Source organism: Daphnia pulicaria, chromosome 4 (genome assembly GCF_021234035.1).
Source record: "Daphnia pulicaria isolate SC F1-1A chromosome 4, SC_F0-13Bv2, whole genome shotgun sequence".
Lineage (NCBI taxonomy): Eukaryota > Metazoa > Arthropoda > Branchiopoda > Diplostraca > Daphniidae > Daphnia > Daphnia pulicaria.
Window position 1 is genome coordinate 5692685 of NC_060916.1, and position 10434 is coordinate 5703118.

General features: G+C 43.1%; 1 protein-coding gene across 1 annotated transcript; it reads right to left on the bottom strand.

Moving 5' to 3' along the window:
- Positions 1–291: 291 nt before the first annotated feature.
- LOC124336780 lies at positions 292–6371 on the bottom strand. The gene is made up of 2 exons (XM_046790570.1): positions 512–6371; positions 292–419 (listed from the first exon to the last, which is right to left on the bottom strand). The coding sequence occupies exons 1-2, from the start codon at positions 6369–6371 to the stop codon at positions 292–294; spliced, it is 5988 nt and encodes a 1995-aa protein (XP_046646526.1).
- Between the last annotated feature and the right edge of the window lie 4063 nt (positions 6372–10434).

A 10434-nucleotide genomic window follows, 5' to 3' on the forward strand; every position in this document is an offset into this window, starting at 1 on the left:
ATTGGCGAAAATTTTGAAATTTGTTTTTTTTTTTAAATTATTTTTGGTATTTATTGATACACTTTAATATTATTAATTCACGGTTGAGCGCACATGGGTACTACCCCATGGCCATGCCCGTGCTCCATTTTTTGGCCCGTAGACCGAGGCGGAATTTAGTTCCTCTTGGGTTTGAAAAGCTGGGAAAGAAAGGAATAGAAAAGGAAAAGGGATCCAAGAAGGTTTTCAGGGGTTGATTACGGACGAATGGTATAAAGGATTAAGTCGTTTAACTGTGTGATGATGATGTGTTTACAAAAGGACTTCTTTGTAAACAATATTGACGGTGAATACTTTCTCTTTTTCCTCTTCAGTGGCTGTCAGGTGATTTCTGAAAAGCCGTCCTTGCTTTGCAGATTCAGCTATTTCGACTTTCACTCCTGTGGGTTTTTTCCCCAATAGAAAAACAATAATGTAAAAAATACTATTAAGTAAAAGAAGTAAACAAAAATCTATAAAATTATTTATGAACCTTCTTTCGATGTTGCACGTGAAAAAGCCACATACAGCTGACCGTGAGAAAAGACAGGCTCCGGGAGGAAAATGCCGACACGATCAAAAGTCTGGCCCTGTGACTTGGTGATGGTTATGGCAAATGCCAACAGCACAGGAAACTGGAGCCTCTTGAGTGTGACAGGAAGATCGGAATCGGTGGGTGAAAGCGTCATTCGCGGGATGTAAACCGTGTGACCCTTGTTCTTGCCGGAAGCGATGTCTGCAACGATCAGATTTTCTCTGAGGGCCCTGATGATGAGACGGGTGCCATTGCAGAGACCCTTACGCGAATCAATGTTCTTGAGCAGAATGATGATGGCTCCCACTTTCAACTTGAGAACATGAGTGGGAATTCCGGACACATTAAAGGTGTTGAGAATCTCGGTTGGATAATTGGCAATTTCTTCAGGATCGTCGGAATCAATCGTGTCGATGCTTTTGTACTGATGAACTATTCCAGGCATGTCTTTGATGATCTGATTGTTGATCCGTAGGCAGTCTTCGTTCTTCGGACAGAGAATGGCTCGACTGCAAATCTGCTGAGATACCTCTGGATCCAAAAGAAGAGAAGGAACACCAAAGACGTACTCAATCAAATTCCGTCCAAAGTCCAGAAACTCGGCAGGAATTTCGATGAGATCGGGATTGTTAAGTCTTGGATTCGTTGGCAGAGTACCGTTTCCAAGCTGAATAAGCCAGTCAGCGTAGTCTTGATTGCCGGCCACGGTACGCATATTCTGGGTTAGACGAAGATGACGAAACAGAGGCCACGTTGCGTTATTTCGGATTGTAGCTTCCACCACCTTCACCCTGTTTCCATGTCGGACGACTGGTAAACATTGACGAAAGTCACCACCAAGAAGAAGGACTTTTCCACCATGAGGTATATTTTTCTTTTCCAATTTTTGAAAGAGGAAATTAAAAGCGTCGAGAGCGTGATTTGTCTTCATTGTGGCTTCGTCGGAAATGATGAGAACGGCACTTAAAATCAAATTAGCGAGAGTGCTTCCATCTACAATTTTCGATCTGGTAACTTCGGTAATTGGAGGGTAGATCTTAAATTGGGAATGGTATGTTGAGCCGTCAATCAACAACGTAGAAGCGATGCCGGTAGAAGCGACGGCGATGACTGTCTTCCCATGGCCTTGCAGTACGGTGATCAGAGTGTTGTACAAAAAGGTCTTGCCAGTACCTCCAGGACCATCCAAAAAATACTGATGGGGAACTGAGTTGTTGTTGTCGTTGATGGCAGCCATGACTTGATCATAGGCGGCTCGTTGACCTTCGTTCAATTGAGTAACCATCAGTTCACCCAATCGTCTCTTTTCTATCCGGGTAATTGCAGTATTCTCTTCGAGTTGAGCTTCAATAATTTGGCGAATAAGCTGAAAGTCAGGAACAGGCAAAGAGAGTTCTTCCATTGTTCTATTATGGAGAATCAACTTGTCTTGAATCCATTTCAAAGTCAAGTTTTTGGCGACTTCCGCATCGTGACCAGTTCGAATGAAATCTTCCATAAGGTGGGGCAGAGACCGATCAAAGAGATGAAGAGCGTCGGTAGGATTGCAAAAGAGGCAGACATCGACAAAGAGCTGTCTCAATCGCTCCGGCATTTCAAAGGCGGCGGCATCGTCCAAGGTCTTCTCCCAAACGCTGTCGTCCTCCAGCAAATTCAAAGCAGAAGCGGCTGATTTAAACGTCGGTAGAAGGACACCGTTGACCGTGCGGAGATCTTCAAAGCTGGTTGATCCTCTGACGTTGATGAGAAGCAAGCGAAGGCAGTATCGCTCAACTTGACGGACGCCCACGGTATATAAGCGGCCTATGATTTTAATATTTCTTCTTCGAGGTTTCCAATAATAACGTTCACCCGACCTAACGAAACAGAAATGATGGACAATTTCACGGTAAAAATACTGTCTCGCTTCTTCATTATCCCGATTCAAGATGAACCAAGCAGTTAACGTCGTTTCTTTGGTCGCGGCATTGATGACTGCCTGTTCCTCGTTGCCCGGTTGGAAAAAGACGGACTGTTCAAGAGGCAGATGCACGGCTAGTCGGGTGATGGTATGAGAACGATCGCTGAGAGGAAACTTGAAGATTCTATGGGCGGCTTCTGGCGCGCTGACGTAACGGGTGTCCGTAAAGGTGGAGATTTCGTCCCAAACAAAAACTTGCTCGTTTTCTTCTCCAGCCTGCTGATGCGTTCCAGTTTTCGATTCAATGTTGCTGCAGTCGTGACCTTTGTACACATACTTGAAGATGTACTTGACAGTGGTCATATTGGCGCAATACTCGATGTTGATGTGACAATCATATTTCAGTAGCAACCAAGGGTTATAAGGAACAACCCATCGGTTGTCCACTTCATAGTGAGTGTGCCCCCTTTTCAAACGATGTACAACACCAGTGTTTCTTCTTTTATACGTCGGATAGCCGTTGTCATTGATCATAGTCTCTTCGTTGAAGTCTTTGGGGAACTTTTTACTGCAGCCCTCTTCATCCATGCAGGGAGAATTTTTGTTGATGGCTCCACACGGACCGTGAATCATGTGAGCCATAACAGAGTCGTAAAGTCTTGGATAGAGTGTCTTGTCGGGAATTTCAGCGCAGATGGTCTTATCCATATCCTCTGGTGTCGAAGGAGCGTCACGGCTGTCGACCCACACCAGCATGTGGCAATGAGGCAGTCCACGTTTCTGAAATTCGATGACTTCGATTCTGGCCGCGGCGAAACCCAATATTTGCTTTTTCTCGATGTCGTCGACCAACTCTTTCTTCTTCAAGTGGAATACTCTTGCGACCATATCGGGACGATCGGAAGCCGTCAAGTAGTTTGGGATATTAGCAACAATTTCCCTCCACTTGGGATTGCAGGTAAACGTCACAAAAAAAGTCGGTTTGCCAAATTTTCCACAAATTGCCATAGCGTCTTGGTAATTTTGTTTCATGGCTCGAGGACTGCCAATAAAAGACGAAGGGAGAATGTAGATATTGCCAACTTCCAAATTTGCTCTCTCTGCTCGATTGTTGATGTAATCCATCAGACTGCAGTAGCGCTCAACATGCAGCTCTTTCTGGTTTCGTCTGAGCCAATCTAGGCGACTCCCCTCGGTCTTGACGTAAGAATCGACAAAATACATCTGAGTGACGGGACCCCCAGCCAAAACGTTGTTGAAATCACCACGAACTGATATGCGCGAACTGTAGAATTCGGCTTGCGTCACTCTTGAGCGTGGGCCTCTGTTTCTGTTCGGTGGTCGATCGTCGTTCTCCTCGTCCGCTTCTGGTTCTTGTTCTTCACCTGGCTCATTTTCAATCACAGCATTGCCATCTGCTGCGGCCATTTCCTCACGAATTAAAACTCTGGGGTTGGGCCACAAGGGATCAATCTGCTCCTCTTCATCTTCTTCAACAATCATGGCCATTGCTGCCGCTTCATCTCTCTCTCTCCGTCTGGTGGTGGTATAAGGCATGTTGATATGCCAACCGTCGTCACCGTTCGGAAATAAAAGTGGGTAACACATCGGATCACACATAACCTTTTTTGTGTCAATCTGGATGAATCGTCGGCCTCTGACGGGAATGTAGAGATGGCCACGAATATCTCTGTAGGCTGGTGGTTCACCGTCAGTGCTTTTGAAAACCACAGCAATTTCGTTGACCGTTGGACAGTTGTATCTTCGTTGGTCGACATTTCTCCTATCGCAAGTGATGATCATGCCGACAGTGTAGTGAGGAAGATTTTCAGCTTCACGTTGAACGTATTCTTCTTCAAGAACCTGACGCATCATCTTGTAGGTCAAGGCGTAAGGATTCATTTCTCGAAGCATAGCGTCCAGCTCTTCCATCAAAGTTCTACAACAACCCGACATCATTTCGATATTCGCCCTGAAATCAGTAGCCTGCGCAGAATCCAAAAAATACAAATCAGAGTATCTTGGATTTGCCGTCTGACCGAGAGGAGTAGTTTGGTGGTAAATCTGACCATGGATGCGTACACAGGTCGGGCCGCGACCTGGCGGCGGTGAAAAATTAGCTCCCATAGAGGCGAAAGCATGGGCGCTGTTGTAATTTCGAATCTGCTTCATGAAATGTTTCGATTTCGGATGCCGGTTTTGCAAGAGGCTGGCCAATGGTTCTGGACACGGCTTAGCAGGTGGAATAATGACATTGCCCTTTGCGCAGCATTGCATGAACTTCTTGTCTTTCGGCATTTCTTTCGCGAAATGTTTGGCATCACATTCGGAGCAAATCTTGGTCAAATCTCCGCAGTCATGCAAGTGAACGCGGTCCTCTACCACGATTTCTTTGCAAGCCTGCCGATGAGTTCTTGGATTTCCACGCCGGTCGCGTTCAGTCATCAACTGCAAACGAAGAGCTTCTTCTTCTTCATTTTCAATTGGAACAATTTCGCCATGATCAACTGCATTTCTAGCTCGCAATTCTTCGGCTTCTCGCTCTCGTTGTTCTTCAAGTTCTCGGCGTAACTCTGTTCGAAGCCGATCTTCTTCACGTCTCATAGCAGTTTCTTCTTCGTTCTCGGTTGCTCTGTAATCAGCCATGAAATCAGAGTGTTCAACGCGACTTCCCTGCTCAATTTCGTCGAACACATTGACTTGCTGACGAAATCTATCAGAGATGGCGCGCTCTATTCGTTCCGCTGTGGATTCCTTGTCTCGTACAACTTCCTGGCGTGATGACTGATCTTGAAGTCGAGAAAGATTGCTTTCTTCAGTTTCGTTGTAGCGTAAACCTTCCTGGCGGACTAATTGATCACGAAGTCGTGCCGCATTTTCTGCTTCAATTTCTTGATTCCGAAGACATCTTTGCCGCAGAGACTGTTGACGAAGCCTGGCTAATTTTTCTACTTCCGATTCCTCGGTACGCAAAGAACTTTGCCGTAATGACTGTTCTCGAAGTCTAGCCAACTTTTCTGCTTCTGATTCTTCGTGGCGCAGAGCTTTTTGCCTCAAGGCCTGATCGCGAAGCCTAGCTGATCTTTCCGCTTCAGATTCATCTTGCCGAAAAATTTTCATCCTCAATGCCTGGGATTGCAATCGAGCTCGTTGCTCTTCAGGAGTTTCTCTGTTGCCAACAGCTGCCTTTCCTGCCTGGTGTTGTTGTCTTGCTGGACGCTCTGCCACAGCATCATTGGCAAGAATAACCCTAGTGCGATCAGATGCTGGTCTCTGGTTCATCACTCGCAAGATAGATGCTGCCTCTTGTTGACGAAGGGCAGCTTGCCGCTGCGCCTCGGCCTGAACACGAGCACGATTTTCTTCCGCTTGAAGAAGGCCAGCCTGCCGCTCCGCCTCGGCCTGCAATCGAGAACGATTTTCTTCTGCTTGATGTAAGCCAGCTTGCCTCTCTTCCTCGACTTCCAACCGAATACGATATTCTTCTTCCTGCCGAAGAACTGCTTGCCGCTCCTCCTCGGCCAACAGTCGAGCACGATCATCTTCTTCAGTCGGTTCCTGCCTAAGGAGTTGCTGCCGGATTCGTTGATCGAGCAGCCTAGTTTGATGCTCAACATCCGTCTCGCTAGCACGGGCGACTCTTTTCCGGTCCGCATCTAACCTCTGCCTCAACGCTCTTTCGTCAGGTGCCTCTGCCTGACGGTCTTCTCTCGCCCTTTGCGCCTTCAAATTCTTGGCAGCCTGATCATCTTCGGGATTGAGCCGACGACGCTTCTCTTCACGGACGAACTTGGCCTTTTCCCTCTGAGCCGCCAATCTCACTTCTTTTGCCTCCGGGTCTTCGAGACTTCTTTTTTCCCTAGCCTTCCTATTCTTCTCATCCTTTTCCTCTCGAGTTAATTCGCGACGCGGTGGCATTTTCAAATCAGCAAAATAAGCCCTAATCGACCAAAAAAAATTCGCTTCTATCAGTGGAGGGCTTTTTGGAGGGCTTTTGGAGGACTTTACACCGCATAAATGTTCAAAAAGCTTAAAACTAAACACAAATACGAACATAAGCCGTCGACACAACCGGTGCTCAATATCCCAGTGGTACAGCCCGGTTAAGGTTCACATCTGATAAACAAATACGCATCGCAGGTTAGCTCCTCTCCGGTTCTCGACTGTTCGTTACACAAAAGACATCCCTCCAAAAATGGCAAAAGTAATACAATTATTTTCATTGACGCTCAACTTGATGCTGACTTGATCGGGATTTCAATCGCAATTGTGGCTGTTTGAAAGCCATAATGCTAACCGCTACACCAAGACCAGCACAAATTGGCTGAAAACCGTCGGACACCACAACTATTAAGTCTTTAGCAGGCTAAGAAAAACATGCTACGGACTTTAAATTGATGGAATTCGGAAAGTACTTTACTTGAGGAATGAGTGTTGTGATGCTGTAGGAAGCTGGAAGACATCTCGAAGTTGGAATAACCGGCGACTCGAATATTGTAGATCCCGCTGAAGAATGGCAACAAAAAAACACATATTAGTATGAAAACACAAAAGCAACACAAATGCACCAAGTTCAGTGAAAGAAACACATTTTTGAAATGAACAATTTATTTTTTTTTTCACGGAATCAGTTTTGAACCATCAACCTTATTGTTTGAAATCCGCCACGCTAACCACAACACCACGGGCTGATGGCATGAAAAAATCAATTCGACGACAAAATAACCGGGAGCTGGCGATTTCTAGCAGTTTTTTTTTTCAAGTAGGTGCAAGGCATAGCACATAGTTATCAATCACAGACATTTATTCAAAACCCAAAAACAGAATTGACTTAATCTAGATTTGAAGGATAAACCTCTTAGTATGGAAGCGAACGTTATCCAATACTCCACCGACGTATACCACAGTATGGAAAATCAATGACCCAAAAATGGTTTACAGAAGCTAAAATATACTTGATACCTTAAGTTTAGATTAAGGCACATGATGAAACCAAAACACTGAAAACACAATCAATTCATAATTAATGACACACATAACCAAGATTTACCCACACTTAACAAAGCTTTCAACATTGATGATTAAGACTATATCCAGAAATGGTAGGCCTATCGGAAAATCAGATTACCTTAGAATTCAAATCCTGAATTTAGTCGTTTACTTAAAAACGGTCGTAAATACACAGCGAAATCGATGAATAAGCCACCAATCAAATGCTGAAATACAAAACAAAGCATGAGTCAATAAGAATTATTTCCTTAAACTGGGCCATCCCAGCAGAAATTCTTTTTCGCAGTCTTTTCTTGAGCAAACTTTTACTTTACTGAGATTTTTCTGATGAAAAGACTGCGAATAAGAATAATATCCTAAAACTGGACCATACCAGCAGAAATTCTTATTCGCAGTCTTTTCTTGAGCAAACTTTTACTTTACTGAGATTTTGTAGATGAAAAGACTGCGAATAAGAATTATTTCCTAAAACTGGACCATACCAGCAGAAATTCTTATTCGCAGTCTTTTCTTCAGTTTACTTTTGCTTTACTGAGATTCTGCTGATGAAAAGACTGCGAATAAGAATAATTTCCCAAAACCTGACCAACCCAGCAGAAATTCTTATTCGCAGTCTTTTCATCTGCAAACTTTTACTTTACTGAGATTTTGGTGATGAAAAGACTGCGAATAAGAATTATTTCCTAAAACTGGACCATACCGGCAGAAATTCTTATTTGCAGTCTTTCCTTCAGCTAACTTTTGCTTTACTGAGATTCTGCTGATGAAAAGACTGCGAATAAGAATCATTTCCCAAAACTGGGCCATCCCAGCAGAAATTCTTATTCGCAGTCTTTTCATCTGCAAAATTTTACTTTACTGAGAATTTGCTGATGAAAAGACTGCGAATAAGAAATACAATATAAAGCATGAATCAGTAAGCCAAATCAGTTTAACATATTGCTCAATTTGTCTGGTTTTACAGTTTCATAATGCAAATTTTCGTAATAAATGGAATTGAATCAATCTCACCTTTGACTTTTCAATATATATGGAACCAGCAAAGTGTTCAGTTCAATCAACAGTGAATAAAAACAAAAACTGTAACACACAATATCTGACGTTTCGCCGTATTGTGAGATAAACAATGAAGTCGTCTGCTACTATTTTTTTTATTAATTGGCGAACAAAAATATTAGTAAAAATATTTGTCTCGATCGAGTACCGATCCACCGACCTCATGGTTACACAGCGAGCGCTCTAACCACTGTACTAATACACCGTTATATAGTTTTTCAAAATACGAATTTAAATAACCCACAGAAACAATTTTCCGCGCAAACGGCAAAAATTCAAACTAAACTTCCAGCGTGAGACTTGAACGTCCGACTCAACGCATCACGGCGCGGGTACTCTAACCACACAACCAAGTGTCCTCTGACTATGATGCTATCGTGCAATTAAAAAAAGAGTTATGTAAATTCGTTTGTGACATGGCAAAGTCACACACTTCACCCGCACCCAATATAAATTCGTACAGATGCAATCAAAATTAGCCATTATTTTTATGAGATAGGATTTGTGTATGCGAGCGTGTTTAGTTGTGCTAACGCAAGTAATTGCCAAACTATTTATACCACTTTTTCACCTGTTTAGGGTCGACCGTGAATAATTAGTTTCGTCTACCTGCATTAATAATCCAAACACACTTGCATACACGATTCTATCAATTAAAAACATGGATAAATTTGATGGTAACGCAACAGTTTTTGAAGAAGACGAAGAGTTTGATACACTCATGTCACAAGTCGATGAGGCGGATGTGAGCCGCCTCATAGAAGAGAAGGAAGAAGAGGAAAATAGTCGGAAAAGAAAAGCAGAGGAAGAGGCAAGAAGTGAAGAAAAAAACGAAGAAGACAAAAGAAGAGAAATAATAGAAGAAGAAAAATCATTGATGGTACAGCAGCAAGAGCTGATTAAGATAAAAAGGAAGTAGATGAGAAGCTTAAAATAATTCAAGACGCCAAAATGGAAGAAAAGAGGAAAGAAGCCTTGAAAAAGATGGAAGAGACGCAAAAACGGAAGCAAGCGGAGGAAGAGATTGCAAAAATCTATCACCCCGAATTCCAGGCCGAGAAGGTGCTAAGGCAACTACAGAGTATCCAACGAACAGCTTGGAAGGCAGCACAAATGTAAGTTAAACATAGTTGACATTCAAGGTTTTTGTAATGTTGTGTGAGTGTCAATTTTTAGTGCAGAAATTTTTCTTCGCAGTCTTTTCTCCAGCATATTCTTAATTGCCAGGGATTTGGCTGGGATAAAGACTGCGAATAAGAATTTTTGGCCTAAAACAGACAATCCCAGCAGAAATTCTTGTTCGCAGTCTAAATAAGAATTTCAGCTGGATTGGTCCATTTTTGGTGCAAAACTTCTTCGCAGTCTTTTCTCCACAGTAATCTTTATTGTCAGGGATTTGGCTGGAAAAAAGACAGCGAGTAAGAATTTATGGCCTAAAACTGGACAATCCCAGCAGAAACTTGTTCGCAGTCCAAATAAGAATTTCAGCTGGATTGGTCCATTTTTGGTGCAAAACTTCTTTGGGCTGGGAAAAAGACTGCGAATGAGAATTTTTGGCCTAAAACTGATAATACCAGCAGAAATTCTTGTTCGCAGTCCAAATAAGAATTTCAGCTAGATTGGTCCATTTTTGGTGCAAAACTTCTTCGCAGTCTTTTCTCCATAATAATGTTTATTGTCAGGGATTTGGCTGGAAAAAAGACAGCGAGTAAGAATGTATGGCCTAAAACTGGACAATCCCAGCAGAAATTCTTGTTCGCAGACTTTTCAACAGCAAAATGTTACTTTCCTCAGATTTAACTGGGGAAAAGACTGTGAAGATAAATTATTTCTCAAAAGTGAGCCGGGCTGAGCAATATTCTTTTTCACACACAGTGACAATATAGCCTTTCTTGACAAACAATAACATTAGTGG